Source organism: Magnolia sinica, chromosome 3 (assembly GCF_029962835.1).
Source record: "Magnolia sinica isolate HGM2019 chromosome 3, MsV1, whole genome shotgun sequence".
Classification (NCBI taxonomy): domain Eukaryota; kingdom Viridiplantae; phylum Streptophyta; class Magnoliopsida; order Magnoliales; family Magnoliaceae; genus Magnolia; species Magnolia sinica.
Window position 1 is genome coordinate 115,826,414 of NC_080575.1, and position 24,003 is coordinate 115,850,416.

Sequence of the window (24,003 nt, forward strand, 5' to 3'; positions counted from 1 at the left end):
TAAATGGAGGTAAATAAAATTGGGAGTAAATGAAGCTGTTTTGAAATCCTGAAGAAGAGGGGAGATTTGATAGTACATAGGGTGAAATGCCTTTTTGTACTCTTTTGGAGAGTCATGCCAGTAAACAAAGGTGTCACTGTGCACGGTCAACCATACACTAGGCACATTGATTATGCTCTAAAATAATCCTATTATCGGCTATATCACTAAAATCACACCAATAGAATGATCCAAACTGTCCAAAGGTTGGCTATTTAAATAGACAGTGAAAAAATGTCGGCATTGCTTCTTTGTGATCCTTATGTTTGTGGCCCACCCAAGGTTTGGAATTTTCTCGTTTTTGGATAAAGTATATATTTCAATGGGCTTATTACAATCATTCTGTCAAATATTACTTATGTTTACCAATTTTGGATATTAAAGTTGATTTAGGATATTACACATGTTCTCGTGAATATATTGAAAACTCCAATGCATTCCAATTTCTCCCATTTACTTCCATCCAAACACAATATTTGGATTTCAATGCATTTCATTTACTTCCATCCAAACACAACCTAGCAATTCATTAAGTTCCATTTACAAGCTCCCAAACAACCTCTAATAAATGATCCTGCATCTTAAACAATTGTCACTGCATGTGCTCCGGGAAGGGCAGAAATTGCCCCGAGCAAATGGTCATAACGTGACTCTTTCTGACATTGAAATGTTCCTACCGATTGGAGATCTTCAGTGTTCATATGCATGTGAGCTAGAAAATGCTATCTTGGATTGTTGTTTTAAAGTCTCTTTCTATCGACAGTGAGATCTCTTCTCAGTGAATTATTTCTATGTGGGCCATACATCGAGAATGTCTGGGCGAACTTTCTGGATATCCTCACGTGTTGGGGCAGACCAGATGAACCTCCAAGATCGAAAAATGCATGTATAATGGAGTTTTTTTCTTCCTATTCTTTTTCTTATTTGCATTAGAAGGTACAGTGTAGAGAGTTTGGACATGCACAAGCTGAAAGGAAATCCAGTACGTTCCCGAAAACGCCCGTAAGACACATCCGGAGCTGATCTGTACAAGCACACACCAAACTAGCTACAATGCTAATGGCTGACAGCTGACAGAAGCTAAGTTCTAGGCGTCCTTGTCATCATTATTGGAGTTGACGTGCCCCAGCAACAACGCTAGTGGCACCATGTGGACTTGACAACAGATTTAAAGGAATGGAATGGAGGGGTCCTGTTCTGGTAGGGACATCCCCACCACCAAGGACCTGCAATTAGGAATTCCAACCGCTGCATGTGCACCTCACAGATTGACATGATGTCCCACCTCCAACTTGTACTTAGAGATGGTTTGATGAGTGATGAAAATGGGTGGTGGTGGTGAGCATCATGCTCCTCAACTTGATAACATAGTCATAATTGGTATTCTAAATCAATTTGAATGACATCCAATTAGGTTCAAATATTTCCTGTATATCCCTGGTCCAATAGGGACAACAGGAGTGGACCCATCGTTTGTTTGTTATCTGGCTATTGCTAGCTGATGGGTCCCATCTCAAGGTCCAACATGGTGCAGAAATGGTGGGGATACCCAATCCAATCTTTGTCCCGGAATCTGAATTTGCACATTAGCACAGATTATTCATTGGAGTTGGAAGGAATGAGCAGATTCAACAATAATGAGAAGCCAGGTTAACTGTCAAGCCTCCAGGAGTAGAAACACCAGAACACAACTCAGAAGACCTCTTCCATAGGTGGGAAACCCTTAGAAAGCACTTTAGTTAATGTACATTTGTTTAGAAAGCACTTCGGTGAATGTACATTTGTTTGAATTTGTAATTTTATTGCAGTAAAAAATGGGAAGCAGGACAAAATTCAGTTGAAATTGCACGCTATTTGCAATGTGTTTCAATCATGCATCCAAACAGGCCTGAAGATTTTAAGTATTAAAATGCTCCATGTGTTTCAATCATGCATCCAAACAGGCCTGAAGATTTTAAGTATTAAAATGCTCCATTTCGGACGTTGAAGATTTAGCAGTGGGGATCCATAATTCCATTAGAACCAGCCCACGCCAAATGTCAAACTTATTCACATGTTTGTACCGGTAAATCTCAACCTTTTAGGACCCTCTTTCTAATAAGAAAGACCCCAACATGCAGGGCCATTGGAGCGGCAGGAAGGTCGTTGATGAGCAAACCCATTTCCAGTTTCATTTCATCTTCGGCTCAAGATCTAAATGTACAGCTAAGATGCACTCTGATTCTATGAACATGGGTCCCATTCTAATCAGGCCATTAATGCTCCTTGTAGAGAGAAGGTGAAAAGATTAAAACTCAAATGGGTCATCCATATATTCGAGGAAATATGTGCCAAATCTGGTGTTTCCACTTTCAAAACAAGTGTAAGCATGTACATGAATGCAGGTGTATGTTTCTGAGCAATGTCCAGCTAAGATCAAATCACATAGAAAGCTAACCTATACACAGCGTGTATAACTCCTGTAAAAACAGCAACTACGTTCTACAGAACACAGCATAAGTGTAAAGTATGAAAAGGATCTGAAGCAGACCCTCGTGAATATGACCGATGAAAAGAATTGCTTGTTTTAACCATGATCCAGCTTCAGTTTATATCACAAGGATATCACAAGGATAAAGGGCTCTCTTCCTTTTTGCATGGATCCTCTGGCGGGCAGCAGAGAGAAGCCATCTGAAATTTCTTTAAGTATGTGCACATGTCGCATTTTCTCTTCTCCGGAGGGTCACACTGTTCCTTCTGGCGTTATAGTGTTCGCTGTGACGGTTCGTAGGTACTGGACTGATTGATGGAGTCAAGGTGCCAGTTACGCTGGCTACCGTTTCCTGAATCCAGCTTGGATATTCGTAAGATCCTGCTGTGGTAGTTGTAGAGAGTTCCTCGGTGGCCGATGCTGATATATGTTATACCGGCAGATTTGATCAGCTTGTATAAATGAACCTGCAAACAAAAACAAAACTACAATAAGATGAAGATGAAGAAGAGAAGCATTGAAAAAGGTTCTTTTTTGCAGCAGTGTTGCATCCATGTTTACAAAAAATGCTGTTTTATGGTGCGACGGGTTGAAATCTGAAGAAAAATGAGGGTCAAATGAGATGGTAATGTTTGGCAGAGCAATAGAAATGAACTGAAAGGAAGATAATTCAACCGAACAGTTACTCTGTATGCAGATTGTGTAGTTTGCTTGAATTTTTGAAAGAAAGGTGTTCCACCTAGGACAATTCAGTCAGGTGGATCTTGGGAACTTGGGTCCACATAATCATGAAACTCATGTCTGTAAAGTAAAACTGATCAAAACCTGTACCAGACAAGCACACCCAATAATGACAAGATAGTTCCTGAACTCGGATGGGTTCTTGTGAAAAGTGAGCAGCTGCCCACATGCAATGGATTGAGCCATGCAAGCATGTGTTAGAGATCAAACTCATGATTTGGGTAAGGAATATGGCCACTACTAGTTTTGATCTTTACAAAAGATCTGTCGAATGGATCTGGAACTATGATTTGCATAAGATTTTTTTCATCAAGCTGGAGCATTTGGTCCCTATACTCCAGCTTTAACTACCAAGAACCCACCATTGATCTTGCTACTCTCTGATCTTTTGATGCTCCAATCTCTCCTTGAAAACCTTGAATACCTGACTGCAACTGAGACTTAACGTGCTGTTGTGAGAACATTCTGGATCCCAAATAGCCATATCAAATCACCCACAAGACACATAGAAACATTTCTGGCACTGATCTGCAGACATGATCATACTGCAGAGTGCAGACTATCTTAGTTCAGCACTGCTTGAGTGCCAACACTATCAGAGACCACACCTTTTGCTCAACAAACGTAAGCAGAAACTCGAGAATCTAAATGTGGAATAAAGCCTCAAAAAGATGTAAACTAAATGCATGCAAATGAGCACCGTACACACTCATGAAAAGCCGCCGAGAACACATTAACATAGGAATTAGAACCATGTAAATTAGTAAGGGGACATCTACTTTTCTGTGTGCATGACATTAAGCCCTAATGCTCCATATTTGAACTCCAAGTCAGGCTTGAACATGCAAGGGCGGTCCATGCTTTGAGTTCCAACAATAAGAACCCTAACGACTCCTAGTTGAAGACAGAGACATAATATGCTGAAATTTTCAATTATGACGCAATATCATTCACTTTTCCACTCAATCCTTTGGGGATATTACAATGGCTACAATTAGTTCATTTTGACGTATGTTCCCCAACATTCTTGATATCAAGTTATTGAAGCACCAATAAGGTAGCTTTGATTCTGGTAAGGTGATTTTGAAGTTCCATGCAATTTCCAATTTTGAGTTTCTTTGAATTTATGCAACTAAATTAAAGATTGGTTCGCTTTTTCTCTTCTTCAATTCTTTTTTATCCTCCATCAACCCTAAGGAAAAGAAATATCACCAGGTTTCAATAAACAAAGGTCTGATTATTCCTAAACTAAAAGGAAAAACAGCCAAGGCAATCTCTCCTCTACATACAAAGGACTTAAGTACAGCTGACTACAGGGTCCTCCAGAACTGCCCCACATTTCCCCTCTATATGCAATTTTCAAAATTACATAGAACAACATAAATTAAAGACCTCGGCTGATGACTTGGCAAAAGGATGTACAAAGCCGAGAAGAACAGCCAAGGGTAACCCTATTGTCACCACACAACGCTCAGCCAAAACAAGGATCACAAACAGACAAGAAAAGAAGAAAAAGCCCAGCCTAAGTCGTCCATGCAAAACTGGCCAACTCCGGAAATCAACCAAGCACAATAGCCTCCTAGTCCCTTTGCAGCAACGTAACCACAACCCTGATAAAGATAGGCAGTGCTATACGAGCAATTAGGACTTGGTGAATTAAAAACCCACCAAGATAACCTTAACACTTGCCGATCGCTCCGTGCGAATATCGAGGGGGGTAGTTGAGGATGTGCTGGTACAAATTGATAAATTCTATTTCCCAGTAGATTTTATTGTCTTGGATACACAACCAGTTATGAATGCTGGTACTCGAATTCCCCTCATCCTTGGTCGTCCATTCCTTGCAACTTCCAATGTTGTGATCAATTGTAGGAATGGAGTTATGAAATTATCCTTTGGCAATATGACGTTGGAGTTGAATGTGTTCAATATGTGTAAAAACAACAAGGGGATGATGATGACATCCATGAAGTTGACATGATCGAATCCATTGTGGAGGATGAGTTCCTTTCAAACCTGTGCTCTGATTCCTTAGAAGTATGTCTGGCTCACTTTGTTGATTCTAATGATAATATGATTTTGGAAATAGTGAATGCCTTGAGGGATTCTAAGCCCTTACAATCAAATGTGGAAGTTTTATCTATTGTGGCACCAAAAGCTTGAATTGGAAATACGTGATGAAATGGAAATAGAGAATGTAGTGCCCAATCAAAATAAAAGGAACTATGTCCCTGAAAGTGTAATGGATGATCACTTACCTTGCATTGCACCATCTAATTCGATGGAGATAACGCCTATAGTAGACACGTTCCCTGATGAACAATTATTTGAAGTCTCTCATAGAAATAAGATGCTCCTGATTCTACTTGTAATTATTAAGCTATCAGACTATTGGGGCATCGATTTATTGGATACCGGTTGTGGCCAATTTTTGGGAAGTTTGTCCCAGAGGGAGAGTCCATGCCTCTGGAAGATCATGTTCATCAGGATTGATTTCCTAGTCTGATGGAGAATCCCCTCTTCTGAGTAGTATTAGATTAGTTTCTTTCGATAGTTTGCTTTTGTTTTCCACTGACTTGAAGAAATCAAGTGCTTACGTTATTCATCATATCAGTTACTCTCTACCCTCTACTTCCCTCTACTTATAACATTTGAGTTGCTCCCATGTTGTTTTTATTGCATGACATCTTTACATTGAGGACAGTGTATCATTTAAGTTGGGGGTGGGGTTTCCTGTGAAAAATTCTTCAAAGTGCTTTTTTTTCTTCAATTCAATGGGCTGAATTTTTGAAAAAAAAAAAATGGAAATATGATTTATGTGTATTCATGTGATTTGGAAGTAGTCTGGATATAGGAATGATGAGGCACTTGGTTATAAGAAATTTTGAAAGACTAAAAACTAGCATATTTGTAGAGATCAGAAAATGAGTTCTTTTCAGTAGTTCTCTTATGGAATTTTTAAACATTGATGAATTATGAATTTCAAAATTCACATCTAGTTTACACTGACAGGGTTTAAGTTTGATATTGTATTGTTAACTTGATTGCCTAGAGTATAAGGAACCAAGCCTCTTGAACCTTGACTATTTTGTTCATGTAAAAAAATTGAAAAGTACATTGAAAAGGGCTACCTATTGTTGTGTGGAAAAGAAAAAAGAAGTTGAAAGAAAATTATCCATAAAAGAAGAAAAGAAAAGAATGAATGATATTTGTACTCTGGAAAAAAAGAAAAAGAAAAAGATTGAATGGTGTGAAAGCCGCAGTTGTGGGGGAAAAAAAAATGGAATGGATAGTTAGCAAGGTTTTGACTTAGTGACTTTGGTTGATCTGCTCATTTTAGGTAGTTGTTGGTGTTATCATTATAGTAGAGAATTGATCCCCTATTGTGTAAAGGTTAGATTTCATTGAGCACCATGGTACTCAAATGTTTGGAATTTTTCCATTGGTTGATTAGTGTTTTGAACCCATGAAGGATTATTTGTTGAGAATGCTGGAATCTAAGCTGGTTGTATTCTCAAAACTTTATGCATTGGAACTCCATTATTCGGATAACTCAAAGGTCGAATGTGCACAAAGAATCCATTCTTCTAAATAATTTTAGTCTTGGACTTTTGAAGTCTTTTCGAATTATTTTGCTCGGGACTAGCAAAATGTTGGTTGGGGGGAGTGTTGAGTGCTTAATTGTGTATATTTGTCCCCGATTCTGCATCTTTCTTCCTTGGATTTCATTGATAGATTTGTCTAATTAAATGAGTTTTTATCATGCAAATTATTTGACGGAAGATAGAGAAGATCCGAGACATTTATGAAAATTAGAGCTAAAAGGAGAATAAAATCCAGCAATTAGGAGCTTTGAAGAAACCAAGTTTTGAAACCAGAAAGCCTTGAAGAATTAAATTGCAATTTTTTGGAATTTTCGATAGAACTTCGATTCCATTGGCAGTCCCTCGATGAGGCTCGATTCCACTCAATTCGATCGGAGGAAGCATTGAGAAACTCTGGATTTTCACAGATTAGTTGTTGGACTGTTCTACACTTGTTCGATTCTATAGAACAACTTCGATCCTATTGACAACCATCGAAGTCTTTCGATTCGATCGAAGACTCCTATTGATGCAGGACATGAAATTCATATATGATATGCAAGATTTTCAAGCTTTAGATCACACTAGTTCAGAGACAATCACACAAAATTCCACATCCCACATAACGTCAAGCACTCAACAAGGGAAATCTATGTGGATCCAGGCCTACACATGCTAGGGCTTGATCAAGTAAAATTATAGACCAAACAATACTCAAAGGAGAGTAAATTCATCCACACATGCACAGAAATATTTCCCCAATCCAAGGGATTCACAAGTTCAATTCGGGGAACCCTACAGTTAAAGAAAAGGGATAGGAATTGGGGATTTAGGACAATCTAGGGTTTAGAGTAAGGGAAATCAGGTAAGAGAGGAGTGAAAGAGAGGAGAGAGAGAACCTATAACCAACCCGCGCATGTGGACAACAAGTTCGGCCTGACGCACGTGTGCTAATAGCTGGCTGCGCGTGTGTGGGGCCCACGAACCCAAAAAAGCCCTCTTGGGTCTGGTCGGCCAGGGCTGAGCTTCGAAACCTCCAAGTTTCAAGTCGATCCGATATACGGTCTGGGCGTGGTGCTCCACCGAAGTTTCAGCCCTCCTGCAGAGCCAGATTCCGGAATTCTGCTGAAGAGAGGAAAGTTGCTGCAATAAAGGACAGATTTGTAACGCATATGATTGTGAGAGATGAGAAGGGTGGATGGTAGAAGATGGGAGCGAATCGGGATAGATATGGCTTCGCACCACGGTAGTTAGCCCTTCAAAGAAGGGAGGGCTTCGCACCCAATTAGGTTTTCAGAACTCGGAAAGGAGTAGGAAAACGCAGCAATTTTTATTAATCTTCATTAAGAAAAAAAAGCTTACAAGGGGTGCTTATTTATAAGAAAACCCTATACCCCTAAAACTCGCACCATGTGCGCAACCTATTACTTGGTGATGAAGTAAACCAAAATAAAAACTAATCAAAGAAATCTAAAGCGTCCATGATACTCTAAATAACATTAATAAGTAAAACCTAAAATATGAGATTAATCCAACTAGTGGGCCAAGATCATGAGATCCCATGATGGGCTTTACTCGACTACTGGGCCCAATCCAACGAACCAAAACTCAGTCTTCTATCTAGGAGGCTCTCCCTGGATGTCGTCATTGATCCAGATCGACGGTGGGGCCATCCTCCTCCTTGCGTACGTATGTAGGGGGCGGCTTGCATGTGCGTGCCCGCTTGATGTCCCCATCAACTCTCTCCGACTACGAAGATTTCACCACTGGCAAAATAAAACTCTCGAACCGCTCCGAGATGTAAGGATCAAGTCTCTGAAGCTGTTCCTCAGCGAGCCACGTACTGTCTAAACCTAGACGTGACTTCCACTTGACCAAGAACTTCTGAAACCCGCCGTCGGACGTGGATATTATCTGATGGTCCAGAATATCCTCTATTTCCTCTCTAGGTGTGGGAAGGGTAGGTATGGGAGGTAGAGGCTGGAAAAATGGGTCAGGAAGGGTAGGTATGGGAGGTAGAGGCTGAAAAATGGGTCAGGAGGGGTAGGTATGGGAGGTAGAGGCTGGAAAAATGGGTCGGGAGGGGACCATAGATCAAGGGAAAGGTTTGAAAAATTAAGATAGTTAGGTGACAGGCCGGACAATGTATCAGTGGTCTCCTGAAATGCAACTAGATCCCCCACATTGAATGTGGGACTGATTTCCATGGAAGGTGGAAGATTTACCTCATACGCGTTGAGACCGTTTCGTTTTATAATTTTAAATGGTCCAGCGCTACCCGCAGGTAATTTATGAACGGCTCCCTGAGGGTACCACTCTGGCCTGATGCGGACCATCACAGAGTCTCTTACATTGAATTCCTCGAAACGTTTATATTGGTCTGCAGAAAGTGAGTGATGTTCATTACTAGTCATCATCTTCTGCCTGATTTCTTGATGCCATGAATGAATGTAATGCACAAAAGACTCTGCAAACTCTGACGGCCTATGGGACAGTGACATAGGAGCAAGATCAATAGGTTTCCTAGGTTTATAACTAGTAGCAACTTCAAAAGGACCTATATCTGTGGACTTATCGACAAAACTATTAAACGCAAACTCGACTATAGGTAGTACGGTGTCTCACGTCCTGGTGTGCTGTATATCCCTCATAGGGGAAAACTCATCCGGTAGATCATCAGCTAAGATATCACGAAACTCATCCACTACCAGAATGGCCTCAGTGGGTAACTTTACACTAGCCTCTTGACCACCTGCCTGAGATTGGGCATCTTTCCCAATGGTGGGGTTTGTCCTGGCAGAGGTCTCTAGTTAGGTAATGCGCACATCAAGTTGGTCAAAGCATTGGTCTATATGTTGTTCCCAGCGCTTACCCAAAGACTCAAACTGTTGGGACGGCTTGTTTAGTGACTCTTGCAATTGTTCCATGTTTAGTGTAAGGTGCAAACCAAAACCACGACCCGTACGTGTGGGCATACGACTGCTAACTCCACCTAGGGCCTGTTTGGATTCGCGTATAAGAGTATATTGTATTGTATCCAACTATTGTTCATGTATACGTTCGATCAATTTCAGAATACATCCAAATCAACATGCCATAACTCAATGTTTAGATAAGAGGTATTGTTCGAGCAAGTATACAAATTCTTCCTCCGATCAATGTTTGGATACGACATATTAGGGTTGCGTATTGTATATACGTATAATATTGATAGCACTTGTACGACGGTGGAGAAGATTACATGTCTCTTGTTCTTTCTTAGGATTTTATAATATATAAAAAAAGGTGTAGAAGATTACATATATCTCTTTCACGATAATGGATGGTGGAGATGCGAGACTCGGCATCATGGCGGTGGCGAAAACAGCCACCGAGATCTTTTCGAAAAATCTCTCCATAGCTAGAGAAAGGACAACACCACCGAAGCTGTGCCCACCAGGATCACCCTTTTGTGGCGTGGAAGAGAAGCCATCAAATCCATCAACGATTAAGTATAGTCGTGGAATGAGCCGATCTCGTTGATTCGCTTCAGGTGGACCCCACAAGCGGCAAGATCAATGGCCGTGACTTGGTGACCGGCTGACGTGAGCAACGTCGAGAGTTTGTACCAACTCCAAGCTCCATGGCAGCCTCCATGCACTAGTACGAAATGCTCATTGCTTTCTGCCATCATCTTTACTGTTGTGTTTTGCCTTGTTTGAGATCATATGCCTAATCAAATATATAGGTTAGCTTTAGGTGATGCAGACCATTGATGTAATGGCCCCGCTATGATAGGGACGTGATCGCCTATGGCCATGGGCTGCAAGAAGTTCCTTTGGTCAAAAGCTATCTGGGGCCCGCAGTGAGAAATCCACTCCGTGCATCGGTTTCTCAAACTCAGGATAGGACAGGAATAAAAATATCAGGCAGATCCAAAACTCAAGTGGGCCACACGACAAGAAACGGAGAGGATAGAGAGAAATCAAATCGTTTCGCCCGAGAATACTGAGCATTGAAGAGACTGCACTGCACAATGCAGTGCCGTCTGAAATTAGATTACCGCCCTTTGAAAATTTTGAGTCGGTGATGTATTCACACGCATGGTAAACGCCGGACGCAAACTCCCATTCAAACATGGTATAATGGAAAAAACCACCTTTAATACGATACAATACACCCTTATACAAGAATCCAAACATGCCCCTAAGGACTTCCTACTACGACTATATGCAACTAAATGGGACTAAATGATCCTATGAGACTCTATATGAGGGAAATTACGCAGTGCTACCAAAATTCAGCAATATAGTTGTCAAAATATAAAAAAGGTTTTTTTATTTATTTATTTAAAGAAACAACCTAGTTTCTACAAACGAAAAAGGAAAGTTTCTAAAAACAAATTAGGAAAGTTTCTTTAAAAAAAACCTAGTTTCTAAAAAAAGAAAAAGGAAAGTATCTAAAAATAGAAAGTAAGTTAGTTTCTAAACAAGAAAAAGGAAAGGAAATTAGTTTCTAAAAATAGATTAAGAAAGTTTCTAAAAAAAAAAAAAAAAAAGTTTCTAAACCTAGAAATAGAAAGCTAAGTTAATTTCTAAAATAATTCAAATGAGGGGATAACAGAAAATTTCAACAGCTTATGTCAGGGTTTATGGACCCTCTAAACAGCCATATATGATGAAAATTGATGAGTAATGGACATAAACAACTAAACCCTAAACATGTAATGCATTCCCCTATAAGAACCCTAGGCTCTAATACCAAATTTGATGCACGACATGAAATTCAAATATGATATGCAAGATTTTCAGGCTTTAGATCACACTAGTTCAGAGACAATCACACAAAATTCCACATCCCACATAACGTCTAGCACTCAACAAAGGGAATCTATGCGGGTCCAGGGCTACACATGCTAGGGCTAGATCAAGTAAAATTATAGACCAAACAATGCTCAAAGGAGAGTAAATTCATCCACACATGTACATAAATATTTCCTCAATCCAAGGGATTCACAGGTTCAATTTGGAGAACCCTACAGTTAAAGAAAAGGGATAGGAATTGGGGATTTAGGACAATCTATGGTTAGGGTTAGGAAAATCAGGTGAGAGAGGAGTGAAAGAGAGGAGAGAGAGAACCTGTAACCAACCCGCGCATGTGGACAGCAGGTTGGGCTTGACGCACGTGCGCTGAAGGCTAGCCGCGTGTGTGTGGGGCCCACGAACCCAAAAAACGCCCTCTTAGGTCTGGTCAACCAGGGCTGAGCTTCAAAACCTCCATGTTTCAAGTCGATTTGATGTACAGTCTGGGCGTGGTCCTCCTGCAAAGCCAGATTCTGGAATTATTCTGAAGAGAGGAAAGTTGCTGCAATAAAGGACAGATTTGTAGCGCATATGATTGTGGGAGATGAGAAAAGTGGATGGTAGAAGATGGGAGCGAATCGGGATAGATGTGGCTTCGCACCACGGTAGTTAGCCCTTCAAAGAAGGGAGGGCTTTGCACCCAATTAGGTTTTCAGAACTCGGAAAGGAGTAGGAAAACGCAACAATTTTTATTAATCTTCGTTAAGAAAAAAAACCTACAAGGGGTGCTTATTTATAAGAAAACCCTATACCCCTAAAACTCGCACCATGTGCGCAACCTATTACTTGGCGATGAAGTATACAAAAATAAAAACTAATCAAAGAAATCTAAAGCGTCCATGATACTCTAAATAACATTAATAAGCAAAATCTAAAATATGAAATTAATCCGACTAGTGGACCACGATCGTGAGATCCCATGATGGGCTTTACTTGACTACCGGGCCCACTCCAACGAACCAAAACTCAGTCTTTTAGCTAGGAGGCCCCCCCGGATGTCGTCATCGATCCAGATCGACGGTGAGGCCCTCCTTACGTACGTATGTAGGGGGCAGCATGCGTGTGCGTGCGCGCCCGCGTGATGTCCCCATCACCCATCGAAAGAGGCGGTTTGTGCAAAGTTACGCGAGTTCTCTCCAAAGTCGGTGGAAACACTTATTTAAGGAGTTTTAAACTCGAATTTGGGTATCATAAGCAAGGAGAAATGGAGAGCGAGGGAGCTACTTCTAGTTCTTCCTTCTTAGTTCTAGTTTTTTATGTAGATGTTAGTTACGCTTGGCTAATCTCTTAGCTAAGGCTAAGGGGTAAACATTTTAATGAATTCTTATAGTTAATTCTTTTTTCATTCAATGACAACACTTTGAATGATGAATTGAGATTGTTTTGATTGAATTCTTAGTATTGGTGAAAGTTTTGATCTGTTAAATCCCTTGATTTATTGTTAACTCCGGTTACATTAGATGCTTGGAATTCCATGTGATCAAATACTTAGTTCTTCATGAGAAATCGATCAATTGGGATTCATATATTGGTTGGATGCTTTAGATTGATTCAATTATTCTATTTTCCGATTTGAAGGAATCATTATTCGATTCCAATTGAGTTATTGAAGTTGAATTGACGAATTAAAGTAAGGATTTATTAATTGGGGATCCTTGGATCCTTAGTTGTTTTGTTTATTGATTTTCCTACGCAATTTCCAATTTGCCCTAACGGGAAAACTCCATATTCCTCTTGGCTTTCTAGTTTAAGCAGTGTTCTTCCCAATCCCTGTGGATCGACTTCGGTCTTACCGAGTATATACTACTTCGCAACCTTGCGCTTGGGGTTGTCACAACACCAACCTGGACATCCAATAATACCTCCAACCATTCAGCAAAAAACAGCAAATCGCTCAAGAAAAAAAAAAAAAAAAACTTCAAAATGGGAATAGAATAAGAATTTCCAGCAACATCTTCAACTAGACTGCAGAAAAATCAGAAAGGGCTTCAACCATGTATCAAAGAGGCTTCGAATCCAGCCAAAAATGATGCAAAACACAAAAACAAATCCAGTCACAAGCCACCCCCTTCTCACATTTCACAACAAGTCAATGAGAAAAAAGGCCTTACAACTCTCAAAACAGATAAAGAATGAAAAAGAAGAATTAAGGGTGAAGGGCACTGAGTTTATAAGAAGTTTTTGTGTAGGAAAGGAATAGAGGGCAAAGGAAAAGAAAAGACGAAAGAAAGAAAAGAATATTAGGAAGGGAATGAATGAACCATCAAAGATTAGGAAGGAGGGGAAACATCATTTACTAAGAAAGATTAAAAGAATAAAACCCATAGAGTTGAGAGGAAGAAGGAAAGAAAGAAGAAGAAAAAGAAAAAGGAAACCATTGAGGATTACGAAGGGAAACACACACACACACACATACACAAAAATAAAAATAAATAATAAATAATAAATAAAAAAATCCACCATTATAGAAAGAAAAAAAAAAAAAAATCAGTAAAAACCTATCCAAAGCAACATAAAAATTTGTTTCAATGGGAAAAATCCAGTAGACCGTAGCCAAGGCAACACAAAAAAATCTGTTTCAATGGAAAAAATCACACAAAAATCTTCTTCAATAGAAAAAATTCAGCAAACCCTAGTCAATGAAATACAAAATCAGCAAGTCCTTCAGAAGAAGAAAAAAAATCTTCCAAAAAAGAATTAAAGAAGTGAAAGGAAAGAGAGAGAGAGAGAGAGAGAGAGAGAGAGAGAGAGAGAAGAAGAAGAAGAAGAAGAAGAAGAAGAAAAAGAAATTTAAAATAATAATAATAATAATAATAAACCTAGAAGAATAAACCCTAAGAGCACCTAGGCTCTGATACCATGTTAAACGGTTGCATGGTGCTAATCTAGAGGACATGTGAGAAGCTACAATGAGAAGAAGAAAGATGGAAGAGAGAAACAATGAGAGAGAGAGAGAGAGAGAGAGACAAAGGAGAGAGTAAGAACATGAGATACTTGGGGTGAATTGAAACCCTAAACCTCTTATTTATAACTAGAAAATCGTGAATGAACCACATGGGCCTTATTACATGGACTTGTGATCAAGCCCTATGCGCCTTATTACATGGACTTGTAGTCAAGCCCTATGGGCCTTATTCAACTATCAACCTTTCGGCACTCTCCCTCAAGTTGGAGCATCCTAATGAGGCCCAACTCGGAACAAGGACTAAGATAATCAAACCTAAGAAAGAAAGAAATTCTTTTCTAACATAGAGAATGCCGACAACAATCCTCTAAAGTAGGTGGTCTCTTCTCAGTCTATCCCAGAACAAAGACGTAAAGGGCCACCATGCGCACCCAAGAATAGGGTCAAGGGCATGCGCAAGACCCCGCGTGTGGACGAAGGATGTGAGGCGGGAGATGCTCTCTCTCTCTCTCTCTCTCTCTCTCTCTCTCTCTCTCTCTCTCTGTGTGTGAGTTAACACCCAAGGGAGTAGGGATGTCTAAGGTTCTCTCCCTTGCCCCTTTGCGTAAGGACCTATAAGGAGCTAGGGTTCCAAGGAGATACCAATTATGGTGCTTCTTTTCTCTATAGACTTTGATATGCCCTACTACATTTAAAGTCTATGATATTGCCTATCTATGTACCCAAATTGACCCACTCCCTCCACTAATCTTATTGATCATGAATGTATAGATGCCAGGAACAGAAAGAGGAGCGGGTGATCCGCAAGCTGGACATTGAGAAGGCATACGATCATGCTGATTGAAGTTCCTTTATTATATGCTTTTCAGATTGGGTTGTGGTCCGAAGTGGAGGGCTTGGATCAGGTCTTGTGTGCAATCTGCCTCCTTTTCCATTCTCGTTAAGGCTTTTTTAGAGCTTTAAGGGGTCTCCGGCAGGGGGATCCTCCATTAACCTATTTGTTTGTGGTGATTAGGGAGAAGCTTAGTAGGATGCTTCGAAAAGGGTTGGAAAACGGGTTATTCAATGGGTTTATAACTTCAGTTGCTAGACCTCAAATAAGTCATCTTCAATGTGTGGACGATACGTTGCTTTTTTGTGATGTGGATCTGTCTTAGGTTGATAACCACCAAAAGATTACAGAATGTTTTGAAGCTATGTCGGGTCTAAATATTAATGTTGTCAAATCTAAGATATTGGGTATCGATGTTGGCGGAGAGGAGTTGCATCATCCTGCCACATATTTGGGTGCAAGGTGGGGTCTTTTCCTTCAACATACCTCGGGTTGCCTCTATGCATTGGGAAGCCGACAAAGCACCTTTGGGACAAGGTGATTGAAAGAATCGAGAGGAAATTAGCCAGTTGGAAATGTTGACATCTTTCCTTGGGTAGGTGTTTAACTTTAATTAAGGCAGCATTCTCTAATATGCCCATTTATTTTATCTCTCTTAAAATGTCCAAAGTCAATGTTGAATAGACCTTAGAAGTTAAGAAGAAATTTCTTATGGAAAAGTACCGAGGAAGTAGAAAGCTCCACCTCAAGTGGGAAGAGGGGTGTAGGCCGATAGAGGCAAGGAGTGCCAATCCTAGAAGTTTGAGTGATGTGAATCTTGCCCTTCTTGGGAAGTGGATTTGGAGATTTGGATCCGATTCGGAAAGACTGTGGAGGGAGGTGATAGCAAACAAATATGACGTGATTTGGGGCGAGTGGTTTGTGAAGAGATTTTCTTTATACAGAGCCTCAAGCACTTGGAAGGTGGTTGCAGCAACCGAACATTTGGTTCATGGGGGAATTACTTTTTATCTTGGCAATGAGAATTGCATCCAAGATCTATTCCCTAGAGTGGTTTCCCTTGCTTTCGATCGCTTTATCTTAGTGGCAGACTACTTCTCTATTTGCGATTGCCATGTAGCCTGGAACCTCCCTTTTCGTAGGAATATGACGGATGAAGAGTTTGTCAAGTTCGTCGGGCTATTACAACATCTGAAGGATATTATTCCTTCTTCTCATGAAAGAGATTCATTGCTTTGATGACACATCCATCCGGTAAATTCTTTGTTAGCTTGCTCTTTCGACTAATAAGTTCGCGCATCAAGCCCCCAATCCGCCACATCCCTATCATCACGGGTTCTACAGAGCTCCTCCTCGAGTGGCAGCTATTGCCTGGCTTGTGGGCCGGAAGTGGGTCCTCACAGTAGATAATCTGCAAAGAAGATCTCTATCCTTCCCAACATTTACCTTCTATGTATGGAAGATGCGGAGTCGATTGATCACATTTTTATTCATTGCTCGTTTACCAGGAAAGTGTGGGAGTTTTTTTTTTTTTTTTTTTTTGTTTAATATTGCTTGGGTGATGCCGGAGTCATTGGATGAACTCCATGCGGGCGTGGCAAGGGGTGGAGTTGGCAAGGCTAGTAAAGCTATGTGGAGGCTAACTTTCATGGCCATCTTTTGGGACATTTGGGCTGCTAGGAATGGGTGTTACTTTCGGAATAAGAGTGGGTATTGAAGAGGTTATTAGGAAAGTAAAGTTTTTAGTTTCAAGTTAGGTTGTTTCTTTTAAAGTTATCCCAGCTGCTAGTCTTCATGTTTAGGAAAGCTTGCTTGGGTTGTATTCTTTTCTTGTTTTTGCGAGCTTTCTAATAAAGTTTCCATTAATTCTCTTTTAAAAATTTTATAAAAAAAAAAAAAACACGGCCATCCACCCTTGACCCAGTACCCATGTAAATCAATAGGTGGACGACAAGATCCTTTTTTTGAACATTGATAATTTTATTGAAAGAGAGGCCGAAGCCGAAAGAATACAAAACACCCAAAAAACAGGGAGAACAATAAAGCTCAATCCAACAATTTGGAACTTGAGCTAAAACTTTTCCTGACAAAGCCCATTCCATTACATAATGTTTAGCCCAACGAAACTCCTCAGAAACATTATGTTGACAGTTCCTGAAGCATCTCTCATTTCATTCCTTCCATATGGACCAAATACCCGCTAGAAGACTTAAATGCCAAACCTTTTTTCCCAACTTCGCCAATTCCTCCCCCATGCCACAATAGGAAAAAGCAATCAATTGATAGTGGCATGACCCAAACAATCCCAAAAAAAGAGAAGAAACAGTCCCATACTTTTTTTCCAAAAGAACAATGAACAAAGAGATGATCCACCATCTCCTCTGCTTGATAGCACAACAAGCAAACATTTAGAAGAACCATCATACGTTTTTTGAGGTTATCCACAATTAGAACCTTCTTTCTCCCAACTAGCCAAGCAAACGCTGCAACCTTTGGGGAAGCCCCATAACCCCATACAAATGATGAGGGACTGATGATATCACCTGCACTTCCCCCATCTAACAACTTGTAGTAAGATCGAACTGAATATTTTCCGGATTTGTCACAAAGCCATTTCATTGAATCAGACTCAGAAATCTCTAGCTTCACAGAAGACAACAACCGGAGGAGACCCATTAGTTCATCGAGCTCTAAATCATTCAAGTCCCTTGTACACAGCGAAGCCCAACACACTCATGCCTCTTGGATTGAGAAGCATCCATCCACCCTCAAATCTGCCTCGCCATCTACCCCTCGTAAGTGTGGAAATAAATCACTTAGCCTCCGATCTCCCACCCATATATCGTCCCAACACCTAATCCTTTTCCCATCACCCAAAGAGAAACCTATACCTACCTGAACCTTACTCTTAACCGAATCAATGGTCCTCCAAAGAAAAGAAGCCCTGTATAAAGAGGACATCTTTGTCCACCAACCCCCGCCATCCACCGTATATTTGCTCCCTACCACTCTCCTCCAAAGGACTCCCCATTCTGATCTGATTCTCCAAACCCTTTTACCTAGTAAGGCTATATTTATCAACCGTAACTCCCTCAAACAAGCTCCCCCACATTCTTTTGGCTTGCAAACCTCCTCCCATTTGATTAAATGAAACTTTTGCCTATCTTCCACACCCCTCCAAAGAAAATCCCTCCTAAGTTTTTCCAATTTATTCAACACCGATTTTGGGCATTCAAATAAGGACGTGAAGTAAACTAGAAAATTGGACATTACCCACTTAATGAGAGTTAATCTTGCGCCCAAAGATAAGATGCGACTTCTCCAACAGGCCAACTTACCTTGAAATCTCTCTATCACCTTATTCCATGGTTGCAAGGTATTTTGTATCAGTAACGGTGGCCGTAATGGTCACCGCCATTACCGATACGAGTATCAACCATAATGGCCAATACGGGAGCGTGACAACCGTTATGACCCCTGTAACGGTTGAAAATTTTCTTTTGCCCAAAAAATTCTGAAAAAATATCTAGAAAATCAAGAATAATGTAAATATTTCAAATATGTATTCATTTTTTGTTTTGAACATGTTTATGGTAGTGTAATGGTCCACTCTTTGGTGAGAGTGTTGTATCGAGCTGTCTAGTGAATTTTTTAATATGATTATGTCTCTAATGTTTACACATCACAATCAAGCATTAGAACTAGAAATTAGAAAAAATGCATAAATACTACTTCAATTTTTTTTGAAAAAAATGGCCTCGGAGCTTATATTCGCTCAAATCATTTCAATCTACGGTTTTAATCTTAAAAGCTATAGTAAGATGGTCAGATTTTGTTATAAAATGATCTAAGAGAGTTTTTGGAATGAGGAAAGTGAAGAGAGAGAGAGAGAGGGAGGGAGAAATGAATTTAAATAGGAAAAAAAAAAAAAGCAACCGTTTTTCGACCATTATGAGAATAACGGTCGTTATGCCCTGTAACGGCCTTTACAGCCACCGTAACGACTGATATGGTCTCAAAAAACCAACTACCCCGTATCGCGTAACGGTCATGGCTGTTACCTATACGTATCGGCCTTTATGGGCGTATCGTAACGGATACGGAACACCTTGCATAGTTGTTTCCTTAGGTTTTCTATACTAAGAGGGAGCTCGGGATATGTTGTGGGAAAAGATCCGACACTACAATCGAAAAGATCCACAAAGAACCCCACTTCCTCCTTACATAAAACAACCCCTAGTAATTCGCTTCTTTGAACATTCACCTTCAACCCCGATACCACTTCAAAACTGAGAATAATTGATTTAAGAGTCACCACCTTTCTATCATCTACCTCGCAAAAAAGAAGAGTATCGTCTGCATACTGTAAGTGAGAAACTTGGAAGTCCGATTTGTCCACCGCAAAACCTTTTATCAAACCCCTCTATGTCCCTCTTTCTAGCATTCTATTAAGAGCCTCCATCACCACCACAAATAAATACAGAGATAGGGGATCCCCTTGACGTAAACCTCTAGAAGCCGAAAAGAAGCTATTTGGGGAGCCATTAATCAGGACGGAATTTTGCCGACGACGCAAAAGCCCAAATCCACTTTCTCCACTTAATCCCGCAACCCAATCTGGCCAACATATAATCCAAAAACTCCCAATCTACGTGATCGTAAGCTTTTTCGTTATCCAATTTACATAAAACCCCTTTTCATCTACTTCTACTACAAGAATCGATGCATTCTTGGGCCACTAGAATGATGTCCACAATCTGCCTACCCCCCACAAAAGCACCCTGAGAATCTGAAATAACTGCCCCCAATATTGATTTGAACCTGGAAGCAAGCACTTTGGCTGATCTTGTATGGGTAATAAATGACTAATTGATCTAAATTCTCTCAAACTCTCGGCTCTTTTTTTTGGAATCACCGCAATAAATGTGGCCCCTAACTCGGAAGCAATGAAACATTTGTTATAGAACTCTTTAACAAATGCAAACACGTCCAACTTTGTCAAATCCCAAAATTTCTTAAAGAAAGCGATCGGAAAACCATTTGGACTCAGCACTTTATCCTCACCCAACTCCACAACTGCCTTTTCTATTTCTACTACTTCTATAGGACTTCCTACTAATCTACCGAAAATTGGGCAATTGATTTGAAAGAGAGATTATCCAAGAGGGATCTATTCCATTCTTCTTTAGCCATTGGTTATCTATAAAGTGTGATTAAAACCTTTTAACACAAAAGATACAACAGTTATAAACATTTAAAACCATTTAAGAGCAAGGTCCAACTAAAAACAACTTCATGGATGATCCAATCAACAAGATCTAAGACATAAAAGTGCTCTTAAGCAACCCATGGATCCCATGTTAGATCATATGGACCTCAACCGTATCTTGATCATGCACCCAACAACACCCACATATGAGCCGGTGAATTGACCTCGTGAGGAGGGCCAAAGCACATTACACTAGGAACTTGAACTCCACATATGTCCTTAGGTTTAAGGATTAGTCAAAGTTGGTACATACACAAGTCGATCTAGACCAAGCATGATGGGTTTCCCAATTCAAGGACTTGAAGCAATCCTCCAATGTAAGTGTCCAAAAAGTCTAAGAACAAGATCCCTTATCCATGAAAACTCATACTCCTACATGGGATGGACAAAGGCGCCAGCTCGACTTTGAGCCCGATGGTGGAGACTTCCATCTTGATTCGTCATTGGCCCCCTTACACAAGATGATCACATAACAACAACCATAGATTCGTCCTAAAATCTACTAGGTGGTCATGGAGTAATAAAGTATTGAGATATATGGAAAACAACTTTCCTTTGGCCAGTGATCATTGTGCCCAAACTCAAGTTCCTAAGGACAACAAAGGAAACCCTCTCCTTTAACCATGTTTACATATGCAGTTAAGGTACTCATATATTAATATAGCATTAATAATGTGTCCACATAGGACTCATAGTCATCATGATCAACGGTCAAGATCGACATTGGCTTTTTTGGGCACACAACACTAGTATAAAACCCATTCAAACACCACTAAGGCAACTGTCACTCGAAGAAGACATTATTTCATCAAATTTTCAAAAGTTCCTTTCTTTCCAAATACCCTATAGGAATATAGGATGGCGAAAGGGATCAACTTCCTGAAAGATTTCCCACGCGAAGAAAAGGGTCCATCTAACCAATCCAAAATGACATCCAAGACCTAACCTACTAACAAGTAAATATTTGTTTCTTTTTTTCTTTTCTTTTTTTAAGAATTACAAGCCACCAAAATATAAACAACTCGAAGAAATAATCCCATATTTTGGACATCTTTATTGATCAAATGCAAAGAACTATAAAATTTAATAAGATGCAAGGCACACGCACATGTATACGTCTGAATGCATTTGCATATAATACGTATATGTATATATTGAATGAGGTTTAACTGAAATGTTAATATCCATAGGATAGGCATAGCTGAAATGATGATGTTGAGATGGATGAGTGGCAAGACAAGGACAAAATGAGAAATGAATGCATTTGAGGAAACTTAGGACCACCAACAATAGGGAATAAGACGAGGGCGAGTAGACTTTAGATGGTCCGACCATGTGCAATGGAGACCAAGAACTGCAACGGTTAGATGGAGTGGGTTGGTTCACATTGAAGGCTCAAAAAGGGCAAGGCCTAAAATAACATAGGTGGATGTAGTAAGAAAATACTTGATGACAAATGGTCAAAAGGACATAAGTGTTTCTAGTAAGAAAAGACTTGATGACCAATGGTTTAACTAAGGATATGGTCCTTGATAGGGTAGACTGGAGGAACAAGATTCATGAAGCCACCCCAATTAGTTCGGGTAAGGCTTAAATGATGGTGTTGATGATGATTATTGAATGAAGTTTATCATGTAAGAGTGACTTTGCCATGGGAAGAGCCAAGTGTTTGCCACACGAGAAGGTTTATCAAGCGGAATATCGCTTTTGAATCAACAAATGAGCAAATAAATAAGTGCAGATGAATAGAATTTAGTTCCCCAATCAATTTTGTCCATTGATAAAATCTAAAATGCTGTATTACCCAAACAACAAATGGATGTTATCTGCGTGTTTAAAATTCTAAGAGCATAATATTTTTTTTCTCTAAACATTAAGAAACGGAGGACATATTCACACAAGCAACTAGATATGTGTAAATAAATACCAGGACTTACCTCATTGGCCTCATCTAAAGCACTAGTAGATTCATCCAATAAAACCAGTTTTGGCTTCGAAAGCAACAAACGGGCAAATGCGAGGCGCTGCTGCTCACCAAGTGAAAGAACGCTAGACCACTCGTATATTGAATCCAGGCCGTTGAAACGGGATATGATATCACCAAGTCGAACTTCCTCAAGCACCCGAATCAGATCATCTACCGTGGGCTTATCGGACTCCTTGCCAACATCTGAGTTGGGCACTTGCAATAAGAAAGGCAGCGAAGCTGTCAAACCGAAATTAGCATTAGCTCTCTAAAACTGCTAATATGAGAAGTCAATTCAGTAAATATAAGCTAGTCTTGCTGGAGCGTATTTTAGCTTTCTGAGGTTTTCTGTCAAAAAGAAGATAAGTCTTGCCAGAATAGATACAACAATTGCTTCTATGCAAGCTTGATCTAGTTTTCAGTTCTCTCTAGATTAAAATAAGTAAAAATTTATTGAAAATCTAGTTACTAACTTGCAGCTCTAGTTGCCTACATTTCTACATGGAAGGAAAAATCCCTATTTTATATTCATTATTCCTCATGGACATACTGCATTTTAATTAGAAGGAAAGAATATACATACATACATACATACATACATACATACATATATATATATATATATATATATATATATATATATATATATATATATATATATATATATATATATATATATATAAACCCAACTTTCCTCCAATGTGATCAGTGAATAGATAGCTGACTAGAAAGAAATACTGCATAAAAACTACAAACAAGTGCAACAAATATACCAACCTAAATATTTTTCTTTTCTTTTTCTTTTTCTGGGAAAAGTTCTTTTTTTTTTTTTTGAAAGGTACAATTTTTTAAGAGAAGAATGATGGATAGGCCAATAGATGAGTGACCCTATTGTCACTCCAAGAGAATGTTGGTGTTTTCAAAATAAAAGGTGCATCGGTCTTTTTTAAATAATGGAATAAACTTTTCAAACCTAAAAAGTTGCTTTAGAAAATATAATAATCTTGTGTTGTTTTTAAGAAACGAGGGAAGAAGAGTGCTTAGGGGGAGAATGAGTTTCTCCATTTAGCCTAGCTTTGGGTCTCCGTAAGTACAGGGCGAGTTTCTCCATTTAGCCTAGCTTTGAGTCTCCGTTGGTACAGGGCGAAGCACCGAGTGTGGACAGTGCTTCGACCCATCCTTATGGAGACTTGACGCTAGCAAATTGGAGAGACTTATTCTTCACCCTCCCTCTCTGTTTTGAAAAAGCAACAAAGAATAATGCCGTTCTCTTTTCAAAAGCAACTTTTTGGGTTTTGAAAAGTGTATCCATTATTCTAAAAGGACTAGTATAACCTTTTATTTTGAAAACATCAA

The 24,003-nt window shown here is 39.7% G+C and overlaps 1 protein-coding gene across 1 annotated transcript in view; it reads right to left on the bottom strand.

Moving 5' to 3' along the window:
- Positions 1-2,353: 2,353 nt before the first annotated feature.
- LOC131240870 (ABC transporter D family member 2, chloroplastic) overlaps positions 2,354-24,003 on the bottom strand; it is a 32,587-nt gene continuing 10,937 nt past the window's right edge. The window contains exons 9-10 of the mRNA XM_058239383.1: positions 22,619-22,887; positions 2,354-2,976 (exon numbers count right to left, since the gene is read on the bottom strand). Coding sequence (XP_058095366.1) covers positions 2,782-2,976; positions 22,619-22,887 — 464 coding nt within the window. The 3' untranslated portion in view covers positions 2,354-2,781. The remainder of the gene's footprint in view (positions 2,977-22,618; positions 22,888-24,003) is intronic.